Source organism: Ischnura elegans, chromosome 11 (genome assembly GCF_921293095.1).
Source record: "Ischnura elegans chromosome 11, ioIscEleg1.1, whole genome shotgun sequence".
NCBI classification, from domain to species: domain Eukaryota; kingdom Metazoa; phylum Arthropoda; class Insecta; order Odonata; family Coenagrionidae; genus Ischnura; species Ischnura elegans.
This window is the reverse complement of record NC_060256.1, coordinates 25,623,890-25,640,895: the sequence shown is the minus strand read 5'-3', so window position 1 is coordinate 25,640,895 and position 17,006 is coordinate 25,623,890. Positions and strand designations below refer to the sequence as shown.

General features: G+C 35.4%; 1 protein-coding gene across 2 annotated transcripts in view; it reads left to right on the top strand.

Moving 5' to 3' along the window:
* Positions 1-17,006, top strand: part of LOC124168538 (spastin) — a 387,851-nt gene that overhangs the window by 368,140 nt on the left and 2,705 nt on the right. Inside the window, exons 2-7 of one of the 2 annotated variants that reach the window (XM_046546876.1) lie at positions 1,480-1,650; positions 5,252-5,659; positions 9,929-10,134; positions 11,089-11,253; positions 12,631-12,954; positions 15,081-15,486. In XM_046546876.1, coding sequence (XP_046402832.1) covers positions 1,480-1,650; positions 5,252-5,659; positions 9,929-10,134; positions 11,089-11,253; positions 12,631-12,954; positions 15,081-15,486 — 1,680 coding nt within the window. The remainder of the gene's footprint in view (positions 1-1,479; positions 1,651-5,251; positions 5,660-9,928; positions 10,135-11,088; positions 11,254-12,630; positions 12,955-15,080; positions 15,487-17,006) is intronic. The other variant, XM_046546877.1, reaches the window with a different exon arrangement.

The following is a 17,006-nucleotide window of genomic DNA, read 5'->3' as shown; positions in this document are numbered from 1 at the left end:
TAAAATGCACCGAAGAACCAAGATTGCCGTGAAAAATATTGTATTTAACCGTGATTCGAAGCCAGATCTCCAAAACTTTCGAAGAGATTGATGTACAACGACACCACCGCGGTACTTATAACCGATGATAAAAGTTTTCTTTCTTAGCGCCAAATATTTGGTAATGTAGCTGCAGTTTATGAGTGCTATGGTACCACGGCGGACTTGCAAGTAGGTTATCCGGCTTTTAACCCGAAATGAAGGAAATAGGATCCTAAAGTGATGGAACCCACATAACGTTTGAGTGTTGCAGAGTAGACTATACTTTACGTGGCATTGGCTGTGGGTTATGCTTGCACTGCCGCATGACGGTATGCCGTGACGAAAAGCGTCGTTACAGGCCATGACGGTTTCCTATGTCGTTAATTTGCAGTGGTCATGACGCACTTAAGTTTTTCAGTATAGTCTAAGGTATGGATGAATTTATGTTGTTAATACAATACAATTCATTTTAACGTTGAAGTTGTGGAAAAACAGGCTTCAAATTTTACGTTTTTCCTAAGTAATATACAACATATATTCATGCAGTTTCGGTCTGAAGATATCGCGTATCTACAAATAGTAGTCTTTATATTCAATTGTGAATATCATTTATTACTTCTTGTGAGATGTAAAATGCTATATTATTTAAAATACTTATATGGATATTTCGATATCTTTCACAAATGTTTGCACGGCATTAACGACTGGACTTAAAACATGCGTTTGTATATTCTATATTGTGCGCTTGAATCTATAAATGCAATGTTAAAAGGTGTTTTATGCAAAAGAGAATCAGTGATTGTGTTACTTTTTAAGCGTTATCCTTCCTGTTGTGGTAGTGTGCACCCTTAATTAATTAGTGCCTTGTTAAGGAAGTATATTGGTCCCATTACGAGGAGCTTGGCCCAGACCAGCCGTGTCGCACATTTACCTCCGGTAGCATTGTATACAAGGCGCTACTGTGAGGTTATTTTCCTTAGCTAGGGTTGAACTGCATTAGGTGATATATGGTGGAACAACACGATGAATAGAATAAAATATAACTTTTATATATACTGACCACTAATTGCGAAAATTTGTTATTCACATTTTATTCTCATTCATAAAATAATTAAATTGACCCTAGGTTTATTTAATGGACCTGAAGATGCCTTAAAACACATCGTGAGTAACAAATTTTTGCAAATATAAAGTGGATAGTGCAAAATTATTATCTAATTCTATTAATCAAGTATAGGCTGTTGACCTTTTTGGGTTTGAAGGCTGCATGTTGAAAGTTACATGGCTGTGTAAAACACAAATACCAGTGCATATTTTGACGAGATATTTTCTTAAATTATTAATTTATCCCTTAAATTTAACCATGCAATCTTTCCGTTTGTTCCTTCAATATATATAAACTTTTCCGATTTTGAGCTTTCTTCCTCATGTATGATGTTTTTTTTCCTTACTTTTCAGGTCAGAAAGAGCAGGCCATTGAACTGTACAAGAAGGGCATCCTTGAGCTAGAGAAGGGAATCTCTATTGACTGCTTAGGCGGCAAAGGGGAAGTATGGGAGAGAGCCCAAAGGCTGCAGCAGAAAATGCGCACAAACCTCTCGATGGCCAGAGACCGCCTCGAGTTTCTAGGTAGGCCTTGTCACCACAAATTATCCATAGACATGGGTACTTCTTATCAATGCCATCCTAATCAGGTCACTCTCTAAAAAGTTTCAGTGATGAAAATTCATTTCCCAGGTTTTTTTTTAGGGCTGGACTGTGCTTGCTTACATTTGAATAGTTATTCTGCTCATTGCATGGGGAAAATTTATGTGGTAGCAACATAGCAACAAAATAAGGTAGCCAGTATTTTTTTTCCTTTTTCATGATAAATTGGAAGTTGTGGCTCCCAACTTAAGATAGATGTTAACTCTTCATTAGTTTCTTTTTTTTTGCACGCAAATCTTACCTTTTCAGGAGCATAGTTGACATTTTTGTCATAATATTGTTGTTTGTTAGTTGAATTCTGTTCCAATCCTCTTGGTATTCATCATATTGATGTTTCAGATGACAGCAGTTTTGCCTGCATTCCAGTATGTATCTTCAGCTTGAGGTGATTTTTGGTTGGATTGTGTTGTCTTTTAATGGGGAGTTCTGTTCCCACTCACCAATAACTCAACAAAGAGAGGAGGCCTAAAGATGACTTTCGGAACATTGGCAAAACTGTCGTCACCAGCAACGTCAGCATAGTGAATACCAGTAAGAATGTAGCAGAAATCATCGTTACCACTCTATGGAAGCCTTCGCATTGATTGATTGTTGGTCATTTACTTGTACAAGAATCCATTTTAATTAAGCTATGGATAAAAGAATGGATACCACATGAATTTGACCCTAACTTTCCATGATTCAGTCATGGTTATTTGATTGGTGCAGTACTTTACATAGATCCCAACTTCTGTCATTAATTCATATCTCCTTTAGCAGTGCATGTGTATTTTGGATCACAAGGATTATTTCATTCTGTTTATAAATAGACAGTACTTAGTTTAAGCACTGCTTGTAATGCAACACATGGGTGTTGAGGCATATTATGAAGATAAAGTTAGGTTTGAAACTCACGTTTACCTGCTAAGGTACCCAGGCTAGTATGTATGTATTCCCTTAACCTTGCCCCCAAACCTTTTTATGACCATATTATGAGTTTTTTTGTGGCAAGCATTCCATTATGCAAAATTCAATACGTATCAAGTACATTACTACAGCATGCCTATTTTTATTTCAAATTTTAATTTGTTACTTTCCAGCTGAAAATTTACTTTGAACTAAGTAAATATGTATGTATATTCCATGCACCATTTTTACTTTATACTACAGCGCTACAGTACAGCACTATTTTTATTTTATATTTGCACATTACCTGTTAACTATACAAGTTCATAGATTGGTGTATAAGTAGGTATTTTGAACTTTAAATAAACCATACATTTGGTTGACACACAGAGAGGTCTCAATAAGGAGTGATAATATTGTCATAGGACTGCATGACTATAGCTTTTTTAATAATATTGGTTTTAATTATTTGTTGGTTGTATTTGTTTGATGGCTAATTGTAGCAGACAATTAATGTAACCATATATGTATTTTGACTGTAAATCAGATTGGGGTAGGGTCGTTCTTTTTATCTTTGAAATGAGCAATAACCATAGTTTATATGCCCTCGTGGAAAATATTTACTTAATGTGAAAAATATTCCTTTAGTATCAGACCAAATATTTATTGCATGTGTGCATACCAGATCATAGGGGAAATTTCCTCCGTTTGTGTGAATTTTACATTAATTGTTTTATGGGAAGGTGGGCAATTGCCCTCTTTACTTTCACCCCTATCCACCGCTGATATTCAATTATCTTCATCCATCCCCCTTTCATAGTAGCTCCTCAAAATCCTCTTACATTCTCTTTTTCAAGCTATTTTTCTGTTGAAATGAGTAAATTTTTTATTCACATTAGGCAATTCTCTGAACATTAGTTTTTTATGAGGTACATTACTCTACTTCTTTTAATGGAGTACTTCCCTTTTTAATGATTTGTATTCTTCCATTTTCTACCTGGCTCTTTCCTTTTTGAATTCAGCTAATAATGTTCATTGAAATGGATCCTTTAATATTTAGTCTACAAACGTAAATTTCAGAATAAGGCCTCCTAATAATACTTCTCTTCTTGATTACATTATCTTTCTGTTTCCAGCCCTTCATTATATTCTGTACATACCATGTTTGACTCATGTGTGAACTCACATCTGCCTTTTGGTGATGAAGCAAATATTTGGAAATTTTTGTACTTATGTCAGGGCTCAGTTTTTAACTAGCATTACTTCGGTGCTGATGTAAAAAATGTATTTGCAGTCTTATGACAGTTATTTCACTTCTTTATCAATTTTATTGTACAGGAGAAAACGCTTTGCTTTAGAATGGCTTTATTTTGAATATCCCCTTTGCTCAAAAGTCTTTATGGTTTAGATATGCATATTTACATGTAACTGTCTTTATGTTGCCTAGTGATCATATACACTTCTCAGTCTAAGTTTTATTTCTCTCCTCTTTGATTTTCTTTTTATTTTGTTTGTTAAGTATTCCACTCAAATTAGAAACCATCTTTTATCATACAAATTTCACCTTGTGGTTGGATGCTTTATGAAGAGCTCTATTTTTTTTGTTGTGTCATGGTTGGTTTTATCACATAACATCCCTTGGTTTTCTTCAGGCTTGGTGAGCATCATTTGTTTGTACTACCTTAAATTTCACCTTAAATACTTGTGTTGAAATATGGTCCTATAAGAGTGGTTTTGAACCATTTTTTCTTAAAAGTAATGCCCTAATTTTTTATACCATTTTTAGAGGCACTTGTTAATTTTTCTTTATCAGAGATCATTTCAAGTACAAAATATGATCATATGATTTAGTTGGCTGATAGACTTTTGAGTAAAAGGGTTACACATCATGTATATATTTATTGCATATATGTATCGTCATGTGGCAATTCCCCAAAAAATTATATATTATTACTTTACATCACATGCTCAGATCTACAATTTTATCACTTCCCATCTGGGTGGCAAGTTGGCTATGACCTGTAAGGTAGACTGTAGAGTTTGGTGTAGCTCAGCCATACAGCTTCTGAAATATTTGCATGCATGTATGGTTAATCATTTATCTTGTTGGGAAAAAATGAGTCAAATTTGGCTATTAGCAACTTCACTTGGGGTTCAAATTCCCTGTGTTTTACTCATCATATTATAATCCTTTTTTAAGAACTAATCCTTTGAAGATATTTTGATAGTGAGAAATTAATTTTAATTTTAAATGTCCTCTTAAATTAAAAAATGAGTAAAGTAAATGACTTCAATGTAACCACAGACGCTTGATCCTGTAATGAGGAAAAATTTCTTAGTATCTATGTGTAGCTGTGAAGTGTGTACATTTTTTATAGCCTGTAGTTATTTCAAAATCACGTTAGAATACTGAACAAAGCAAAATGGACTGCCTCACCTTAGGTAATAAGTGTTCTGCACTCATACTTAGGTCTATCCTCTCTCTAAAAATTGTTTTAACAAATGATTCAGTCTACATGTGTGTTTGTGACTTAATTTATGCTTTTGTGGCTATTTTTTTCTTTTTTTGATTTTTCCAATATTTTTCGTTTTAAAACCTGACCTGACCTTTTCTGTTCACCTTGTCTTCCCTCACCAGTCAATCTGTTCCACTTAGAGCACTTAGCTGTATCCGAGATGGAAATGCTTCCTGAACTAGTATCTGGGTCTCATCATGCGGCTGCCTCGCACCACCATCCAAGGAATCTACGCGGCGCGCAAGTGTATCCCATGTCTTCCCACCACCACTGTAACCCCTCTGAACAAGCTTCTAAGCCCCCCCTGCGCAATACCAGGGTCCAAACCACGAGAGTCCCGTCTTCCCCCTCCCCCACTCGGCGGAAACCGTCCCCACGCAGGGGAGGTACCGTCTATCCCCTCGAGAATGGCAGCGCTAGGGCATCGCCGGGCCCAAAGCAGCCGACTCCAGTGCCTTCTTCAGCAGGTCCACATAAAGGGCCTCCGCACATATTTGTCACTCCCTCAAGTGGTAGAAAAGTTCCCGAAGGTACTGCACCCCAGTATAATAAGATATATCTATCCAAAACTGAACCATCATCTTGTCATTTGCCTAATAAGAGCTTTGAATGTATACAAAATTTTGTTAACTTAATAATGATGCAATTAAACAACCCTTTGATGAATTTTTTGATTTTCTTGGTGAAAAATAGTTATATACCAAGTTGTACAAAAGGGGTGGGAAAAGACATAACTGCATTATTGTGGGAATGATTTTATTGTTTTAAATATCAAGACTTAAATTTAATCTTTTACCAGGAAATCGATTGCTGTCTCAATCCATCTTTCTTGACCTTGGTAATTCATTCTTGTCTTGCAAATACTATTGTCAATTAATTGTAATCAGTAGCTCTACATTTTTCTATTCACATTTATTTCAATAGCATCCTAATTGCCCTAAGTAGGCATCATAATACTTATTTATAGACATCCATAAGCGAGCTATATCAATTTTTTTTTAATTTTGTAGTTCTGGATAAAATTTTTGCCCAAGGAGTTTCTAGAAAGTATGCGTTATTTGTTTCAGTGTAGTGTTTTGTCAAATATTAACTTTTGCTTTAAATGATGGACTCTAGTAAGTTAAATGAAGAAAAGTCAGTGTTTGCTCATTTGCATTTGAAATCTTTGAGAGAGAATATAGGAGAAAAGTGCACTCGTTGTGTTATTTTGCTGAACATTACTCCTGGAGGTTGTTGTATATAATTAGCTAGCATTTCAGAATTCCCTAGTAGAGAGTATGTTAATCCATGTATGTGTTTTTTGTTATTTGGTAACCATGTAAAATACATTCATGAATATTCTACGTATAAGGTATGGTGCTGGTGAAAGGATGAAGAAACTATAGCTTTTGTTTGATTGGGAAAAATTGTAATGATTCTGAATTTTTATCAGTTTCATAAATTTTATGACAAAGTGATGATTCTAGTTTTGGATAATGGGTCCAGAAAGTTTTCATATGTATGTGAAAAACTTACACTGCATGCGGAAAGGGTACAAACTAACTTGCAGTACAGCCTTTTTAGATTGCTGCTTTTATATGGCATTTGGCTTTTGGTGTATTTTTTATTCATTCTTTTGCACTAATTTAGTGTTTAAAATTCTCTGAGTGCATATTTATTTCATATGGTGTGGTTTGAAAATATATGTATATAAATAATGTGTATTCATTGTTATGTTTGAACTAACTCATAATTCTTTTTTAAATATATTCCTTGTAAAGATGGGTATAGGCTTATATAGGAGAACTATGCATACTGATGTGAAGTCTTGTCTCTTCGTTTTCAGCATAGCGTATTTGGATTGTTTTAATTGATAGGCACAGCATCTAAATGCATGAGGAATCTTAACTTTGGCCTTTTAAACCATTATTTTTAATATTACATGTTCAGTTGTGCTCTTTTTATAAAGGTTATTCCGACGAAAAACTAGTGAGGTCATCAGAAATGTGTGTAGTGTTAAAAAACTATTTTTTTGCTCTAAAAATAAATAGGTATTTCATGCGAGTGAATAGATTAGAACTAGATTAAAATAACACCAACTACATTTTTTTACTCCTAATCGTCAGAATATTTAGTTATTACTATTCGTCAGGGTAGAATATGGTGGCTGTTGTTTATCCTGACATAGGTCCAGATGATGAAAAATATTCTTTTTGAAACATCAATGATATTTCAAAGCGTCCCCTGATACAAATCTCGAGAAAAAATTTTAAATTCAATGCAACAGAAATATTTATAATCATGTAACAAGTCACTGATTTTGGTCTCAAATGTTTAGATACATATATTGTAGGAATTCAATTTTTCAGTGCTACTATTCAAATTTTAAGCATGAATTAAGGGGCAAATGTGTTCACCCTGTTGATCAAGGGCCTATTTTTCTGAGGAATTATGGCTTTTCACATCATACTGTGGCATTGTGTGTTAAGTAAATTCACCATCCTGGCAAGGTATGTTCTTAACTGTTGATAATTGAACTTAAGGTACCATTTCATCTTATCCAGGCTAGATTTTAACATTCAAATACTAAAATTTTTTGCACCAATTTTCTCAAAGAATACTTTTCAATGCACAGTGGAAAATTGAGATAAAAATAAAACTTAAGTATATAAATTGCCCTCATTATATGTTGTAAACTCAAATAATTGAGAACATTATAAGTCACTATGTTCTGGACATTATGTGCTAATCCTTGATTACTCATGCCAGTTTCTGATTTTTCGCTGAAACACTCATGCTTAATTAAGACGTTTTTTGCCATTACTCATTAAAAATTTTACTGGTAAAAATAGCAAATGTAATAAGCGCCCTTTGTAGCTAATGCCCTTCATTTAAAACATGAAAGTTTTATGTAACTGTCTCTATTAATTTGTGGCATTCATATTTTTAAAATATGCAATTGGAATATAAAAGTTTTACACCGCACAGAAAAATAAAGCACAACATGAATTTCAATGTTAACATCATCATCAGGCAGCATTCAACAAGACTATTAGTCATGTTGTAGCTAGGGTTGTGTTTGATGTTTTAGGAGTGGTTTTGACCTAAGTTCTACAAATACATTTTCGATGTGGTTATGAAATATAATCATGATAGATTTTTTCCCTTGTACATACATTTTTAGCATGAACAATAATTATAATGAAAGAATACATAACAAATAATGAGAAGGTTTCTTAGTAATATCAAAAAGTACAAGTTGTACTGGGTGATGGGCAATATGGCGACCACACTGCAGCTAGCTTATTCAACAACCTTCTTCTTCGAGTGAATGTAGGCGACTGGCTGGTGCGGCGTGGCATCACTGCCTCCTGGCAGTTGGAATGGCAACTTCAGAAAACAATTGTGCAGCCAAATCTGGCCACCACATATTAAAAGTGTTGTTACTTTGATTAGAAAAGGCTGCTTCAACTGATTATCAGCTCCTTACTGTGAAAAATATTATAATTTATAACATTGTTGCTGCATTTATGTATGAACATAATTTTTAAAGTAACATGCTTGCAGTATGACACCTCTCCTGTATTCCCCTGCTGTAACCTTTTCTGTTTCATTTAATTTGGCTCTTCAGGTGATGAAAAAAATTCCCCATTTACTCTTAGCTTTACTCACCTGTGTTGATGGCAGTAAAAATCAGCAAATATATGACGCATGATTATCTTTTTGTTCCAATTTCTGAGTTCTTGCGGAACTTTTCTTATTTGATTTTTTATCACTCTAAATACAAAGCATATTCCTCGGCTATCTTGATTATGTAACCTGTCAATTGGATAGCTGTGTAATGAATCCTTAAAAAATAGTATGTATTTTTATTATATTGCATCTACATTTTTAAGTTTACTATATTCATTGTTAACTACACTATGAGAAAGTCTTCCTTCTCTTCCCTACTAAGAGTTTGCATTTTTATTCATTACTCCCTGGGACTACTCACAGAACAATTTTGTGCCATTTTACTTTATTTGAATTTTAGCCTTCCCTGCCTGTTAAAAATTTTCCCTCTTCGGTGCCCTAATATTTAGATAATGTATTTTGTTCACTAATCTACACTCTGGCAAGAGATTAATTGTCACATCTCCATTGTGTGTAATACCATTGATAGAGAAGTTACTTTACATAATCACTTCAAGTAAATGTGGATGCAAAACATGAAACTACATCTGGATAACTATTTCTTTCATTTTAAATGTATACTGGGGGATTTTTCATCCTAGATATTCATTGCAACCCTTACTCTTGCATGTGGAAATAGTTATTAAAATGAGATGTTTTCCATAATTTGATAGTTCGTCTCAATTAGGTCGATGGAAAATATTTTAAGTTTCTTGGCTTGAGGAGAAATTATTTGAAATTAAGTGAACTTCTTCATCTCTGTATCATTTCTAAAAGTTCTCTATCTCTAAATATCTAAATTTTCTATTTCAAATGTATTTTTTGTAATGATACCTCATAAACCTTGTCAATCCAAATTTTTATTGTCATGAAATTACCAAAGCTTGCTAACAATTCAACTGTGAGCAGTACCAGGGAATCGCACCTATCCAGTAATTTATACACTTACGATACATATCATATTACAAAGTGACTGCCTTGTTTTGTACCTTGAATGATAATTAATGTTTTTAATCACTTCCACCTCCTTTACTTGACATTAGTGTAAATATAAACTTTGAAAAGTCTTAAGAAAAGTTATGTCATCTCATGGTAATTGAATGTTTGTATTAATTTGTTTTGTTTTTCTTTTCCTGCTCTGAATAAAGCATCAGGGCGTCGAATAGCCTTCTCTGGCAAGAGGTTTGGCAGCGCAGCCTCGGGTATTGGGGGCACAAACAATGTGAGTTATGCCCATAAAAGTCAGACGCTCCCCAGGAGTATGGGCTCTCGGTCGCATTCTGCCAGTGCTGGTGGGGCCACCCGTCCAAAACCCTTGACCTCAACTCCACCAGCCATCAAGAGACAACTGTCTGTAAGTACGGTGTTGCTTTTTCATCAGTTTTTTCATGTCAACCACTTCACTCTACCTTGTACGTATGTTATGAATGGAATAGAAAACCCTCAATAACTTCAAGTATAAAAGTTGTCATGGAAAAAAACAATAATGGGTTGTTGTTGATTTTAACAAAAGATAGAGAACACTGAAGTTTCATAATTTTTGCAAGTCAAAAGATTAAGAGGACAAATAAAGAAAGTGAATGAGAAAATGAATTCTATCGCTGCATTACGATAAACTCCATGTTAATAACCATTACACCATCTGCAATTCTTTACTAATCACCTCTATAGCTGTAAACAAATCACAAGATCCAGGAAAATATGGAATTTTTGATGTTGAAAATGTGATTTTTAGGACTCAAAAACATTAATTTTGTATCATTATTTATTAAAATAAAGTATATAATATGTATAAAATAAAGTATATAATATGTATAAAATAAATTAATAAAGGGTCAAGGGGGATTGTAACACAGAAAACCCCTCGCGGCTATGCCACTGCCCATAGGTACCTTTATCCAGTGCCACTTTTTTCCCAGAGAATATCTCAGTAGCCAGCTAAAGCTGTTACTCTTGTGTGTGTTATGCATATCATTTTTTCGTAATTAGGTAAGTGAAAGCTATTGTCAGAATTTTTTCCTAAATTTTTGAAATTTTGAAAAAAAAAAAAAAACAAAATTGCCATATAGTATTTTTTCACCTTTATTGACAAAATATTAAGGTAGAGAGACATCAGTTGTGATGAATATTGACTGAATAACTTCCATTTTCTAGCAGAAATTTGAGTGCAAATACCCCTCAAGAATGAATAATCGCTATAAAATAGAATCTGTTGAATGTACTTAAATTGTTGAAGCACAAGCGTTCAAAATTACGTGAAACTGTATTCATTGATGATGATGATGAATGATCTGCTTTTGATTTCCAGGGTCCCAGTAGTTCCCCAATTCGTCGTCCTGGGAGTGTAAACTCTGGAGTGAATAGAGGCAGTAGTACTCCAGGAACTAGTAGGAAAGCGGCAGCCTCGTCATCTTCTAACCCCACATCTGCAGCATCATTAGCTTTGAAAGGAGTCGACCCGAAATTGGCTCAGGTACTGTCTATCTAATCAATAAAATTCTCAAATAAAGTCTCCAACTAAAATTTGCTTTGAAATCGCTCAAGTCAGACCTCAAATAGAAGTAGAACTGATGGTCATTTTATGCAATAGCATAATGTGCACAACTGGTGTATAATTTTCATGCTTATTACATCAATTTAAATACTTGTGCTCTGAGACTGAACAGGAAATGGCCTCACAGCAGCTATCCATGTTCCATACAGTTCCTAAATGGTTACCAACAACCATGGAAACTAAATATCCATCTGGAATTTATTTTTGATGGGGGTATAGATGTATTTTTATATGCATTATTATGATATTATCCTGTGGCGTATGGAGGTCTAGCCTGTGTAAATATACATTTATTTGATAACAGGCTAGGCTGTGATATTAAATTAACATCGTTGACAAAACTGTAATAAAAGGGCTGTAAAACATCTCTAGATTGACTTTTTTCACTTCTCTTAAAATGCAAAGTGACATGCATTTGACTTTTAACTTTGCAGCATATAAACAGCTACAGATTTATTGTGGTATTCCAATTAGAATCTTTCACTATGAGAACTAAGTTTTAAACTAATGAATGCATCTTTTAAATAAATTCATTTTGCAGGTGGTTGTAAAAAAGCAGACTTCATTCATTCACATGTCTGCATTTAATGAAAAAATTGAGCTGTTAATTATAATTTACCTCTTAGTTCTTTATCATGTTATTCTTGTATTTTTTACAAAAATTGTTCAAATTTTGAGGCAATAAAGCAATTGTAGAATAAATGCCATGTTATTTCCATCGCCTTTTTTGGAAATCTGTAATAACTTCAGTCAGAAACAACAGCAGCATCGGTGTATTTTTCAAAAACTTTTAGTGACTGAGAATAAAATGCAACATTAATTACCTATTAAATGTTCACAGTGGTTGGATTTTTGTTATATGTCTCACATTTAAACATAGCATCACTATAATGCTCCACTGCATAAGGAATATTATCTTTGTGATTGATGCTTTATGTTTTCTTGCGATTGCTTGCTTGCCTTCCAGCTAATAGCTCCCTGTGAGAATTTGAGTACTTATCCTACCAGTGCTTAGTTTGGTATGATCTGCCTCAGTCTCAGGTTTTAGCTAAGTCAACAGAAAATAAATTTTCTCTCTTATTACTATTGCAAACATTATTTTGGCTCCCTGAGTCTCAATGCACAACTCAACACTTCAACATTTTCTGTTAATTGGGTTATTAGCTAAATGTGCATCTTTAAAATCCTCAACAGGTTTTCCAAATATGTATCACAGTCCAATATATGGTGATGATGTATTCAGTGAATAATATCAAGTTAACATTCTAATTGAGGTGTTGCCTTTTGCTGTCATAGTTGATTTTAGACGAAGTCCTTGAGGGAGGTCCTCCTGTCGAATGGGGAGACATTGCCGGGCAGGAAAGTGGGAAGCAAGCTCTCCAAGAGATGGCAGTGCTGCCGGCATTACGTCCCGAGCTGTTCACAGGTCTGAGGGCCCCAGCCAGGGGTCTGCTTCTCTTTGGACCACCGGGAAACGGCAAGACTTTACTGGCTCGAGCGGTAGCCACGGAAGTGAATGCCACGTTTTTCAGCATCAGTGCTGCAAGCCTTACTTCCAAGTATGTTGGGGAGGGAGAGAAGCTGGTCCGTGCACTTTTTGCCGTTGCCAGGGAGTTGCAGGTATGTGTTGCTCATATGACAGATATTTCATAATTAAATGCCATGAGTATAAAAAAAATTTCTCAAGAAATTCAAGCTCATTGCCAAAACAGTACAACAATGACCACCATACAAATTTCATAATGCTTTCCTTGAGTATTTTATGCAGTTAATTTGCATGCGAAAGAAATTGATTTGAAAATCAGTTATTATGATGGAAGTCAATGGGTGCATTAAGTGGAATTGAGTACTTAAGGTAAATAAACTTTATAGATGCACTTTTAATACACTTTATAAATGCTCTGCTTATGTGCTTTCACAAACCATGTGGTTGTACTCATTTACAATTAAAATATTACGTGTATAATAATTAACTGTTTCCCTTCTAAAGATAGATATATCCATTAATTGGTTTCCTGAATAAGGAGACAAACAACATATATTTATATTCATTGATTTTCCTACGCAAGGGATTGGAGAAGAGGTCAAAGATGGGGTAAAAAGGTTTGGGATTAGTGAGAGTTTACCCGTGGTAGTGTAATCCTTTGATACCTTGAAAAATGGTCTGCGCAGAGAGATATGTTGAGTTTCTTTGCAGTCGGTAGAACAAGCATGAGTATGAGAAATTTCTGCTGTCTCAAAAGGGTTACTGTGCATTGGCAATTTTACCAACCATATGAGCAAACATGAAATCTCCTTGGTAACAGTCAGAGGTTATAGACGCTTTTATCACGTTGAATCATATACAGCCTGCTTTGATATGATCCACTCCAGCTTATTTTTAAAACTGTTCTACACAAAATTGATTCATCTGTGATAGTGCCATCGGAAGGTGCTACAACTTGTTGCAATCGAAAAGTGAACCACAGCCGAAGGTTTGATAACGTAGTTATAAGTTCATTCATTATTTTGTAAAATTTTGGTTGACTTTGGGATTCAGCCACGCTGGAGGAAAATTCCCCTAGGTGGCAAATCGAACCACAGACCTTGAATTTCCAACCCTTTGCAGAGGCATTAATTCTATTCAGGTATTATTACTCTTATTTTTCAGTGATTTCTTTCATTTATTTCTGTGAATACTCCCATTTACAATTTTGGTATATTTCATGGTCAATTTTAACATTTTTTCATTGAGAATCATTGAACCTAGGTAGCATGTATTCAAGTTTTGCTAAGTTACCTAGACTGCCATAAATCTGTGGTTTGATTCTTTGTTCAAGAGAAGTTGCCCTCATGGAAATCAATGTAAATTTTGTGAACATAGGTAAATTTTAAAGTAAAACTTCATTGGACCTATGGGTAATTGTGTGAGACTTAAGGCACATCTCCTGTAAAGTGGCAAGGCGATCATAAATAAGAAGTAGAAGACTAGTTATTACATATTAATGGACGTAATATATAGGTATAATATTAAATATACAGTGGGACCTCGATAAAACGACACCCCACGGTGCACCAATAAACACTCGCTATAGCGAATTGTCGCTTTACCGGAGGTGGTGCAAATAATAGCCAATATACCTCATATTACTCCTTTACTTTTATTTTCTCGCTTAGACGTGTTTGGTGTTTTTTTGCCCATGGTGTGTTCCATCAAATGCTTTCTATTCATGCAACTCATGGACGTGCGGGTATGCTGACGACTGCTTTCTGCCGCCCGAGGAACAAAAGAATATCAAGCATTCGCGAATGCTAATGCCACAATATTTTCACCAAAATTAACTACTTATTTATCGAACGACAGTTTACCACATAAATTTGAGACTGAGCACTCCATTAACTTCATTTCTAACAGATCGCTAGCAATTACAGAGATTAAGGAGTCTTGGTGTAAGTTTTTCCAGCAGTGAAACCCGCGCTACGGCGAGAGCCAACACCAAAAGGGCCTCGTAAAAACGAAATTTTTAACATGCTTATTATAGGATCAATTGACGGTGCATCGGCTATCTCTCGTAATAGCGGGGGTCTCGGTATAGCCCGTACTCGCTTTAACGAGGTTCCACTGTATATCGCAAAGAAGTATGATGCAGAAAAATTATCTTTCACTTAAAGTTGCTGCTCCTTACACAAAAACTTTCCCCTGCTGTAGCAGGTTTGAAAACATCAACATGTTTGATTTTGATTCCTTTTTCCTTACCTTTTTGCAGCCATCAATTATTTTTATTGACGAGGTTGACTCATTGCTGTCCGAACGTCGTGAAGGAGAGCACGAGGCAAGCCGTCGCCTCAAGACCGAGTTTCTCGTGGAATTTGATGGACTACCTTCAAAACCTGAGGAGAGACTCCTGGTGATGGCTGCTACGAACAGGCCTCAAGAGCTGGATGAGGCTGCGTTGAGACGCTTCCCAAAGCGTATCTATGTGGCTCTGCCCGACACGGATACCAGGATACGTCTCCTAGAGAGGCTCCTGAAGAAAAATGGCCATGGAACTAGCACTGGGGCCTGCCCTCTCTCTCCAGAAGAATTGCGACGATTAGCTGTTCTCACGGAGGGATATTCTGGGAGTGACCTCACTGCCCTAGCCAAGGATGCGGCTTTAGGTCCAATCAGAGGTGGGCTTCTATTTTTACCTGTCTGATATTTCTGTTAGAAGGAGATACTTGTATGTTAAAGTGTCGTACCCCCATATTTATTCTTACCAGTCTCACAAAAGCCAGAATTGTGGCCAAATCTCTTTATATTCATTGATCCTCTTTTATTAATACCATATATGTCTGAATATAGTCTCCCCTTTTTTCCAAAAATGCCTGTGGTAAAAGTAAAGGGGGGGACTATATTCAATCACATTTATTTAACTTTGCCCAAAACTGAATCCTCAAAATTAGGGGGGGGACTATATTCAGAAGGGGACTATATTCGGAGAAGTACGGTATTTATATACCTATCTTGTTAGGTCTATCTTGTTTGCCTTTCTTGATTGATTCTTAGGTGCGGTTCCTATCCCTATTTTCCATTTATCTTTCATTGATGGAATCTTGAAATTCAGCTTTATCAGCTCTAGGTGATTGTTGGCCAAGCCTACAATCACCTAGAGATCTGAAATCTAGATTATCTACAGAACAATCTGGCCTACAATCAAATCACATGGTAGAAAACCCAAGAAGACTTTGCCAACCCTACGGTTCAACTAGGGACCAACAAATGTATTCAATACTGGCCAAGTGGTTCCTTTGGGCAAATTCCTAGGTTCAAATTAGCTTTTTACCACTGTTGTCACTGCCTTGGGGCAGATAGTTTTCTTCAAAATTTGAGATGACCTCACTTCAACAGAAACAGCTAATCACTTTTGATATGAGATAAATGTATATTTTTCTCAGTGGCGTGCTGTGAAGATGAGCCTTGCTGAAGTTCAAACCTCTCTGGTAGCTATGCAATTGCACTTGACAATCAATTTTTTAATAAATTATCAGTTAAAAAAATGGAAACTAACTGCCAAGATTGGCATGTTATTCAAAATTGTGAAAAACTCCCTCCAGAAAAATCCCAGTTGAAGGAACTAGCTCCACTGTTCTGAATGTGTAAAATTGGCTTACTCTGAAGTGAGCTCTACTCTCTCCTATGCAAACCAACCTTCGAGTTAAAAGACCAAGGTGTATGGCAATATTTTTGTATGCCTAGAATTGCTGATGATAAAATTAAACATCCATCCCCTGCAAATTAAAAAAAATTACTGTTCTTGTGGGATGCAGGATGGTCTATGCCTGCTATCATTGAATCACTGGGTTTGAATCTCACCTACTTGGGCTTCTTCCTATGTACAGGGTATCAACCTGTTAAGTTCAGTTTTTTTGTATACAGGGTAACAGTCGTGTTTATTTAGTATTCCATGGCCTTGGATATAAACTCTTTGAAGTTCCCTCATATTGCTTGTCAATGCATCTGGCCTGCCTTTGCTCTCACTGCATACATAGATTCCATTAAGCATTTATCATTGACATGTTATGTAGACTGGATTCATGTTTTCAATGTTCCAGGAACTCACTACAATGAAGTCCGTCAAAAGTTGTGCAAATAATTTATATTTTTTACTCTGTAAAAAATTACCTACAAAAATGACTCAATGCACCAATCA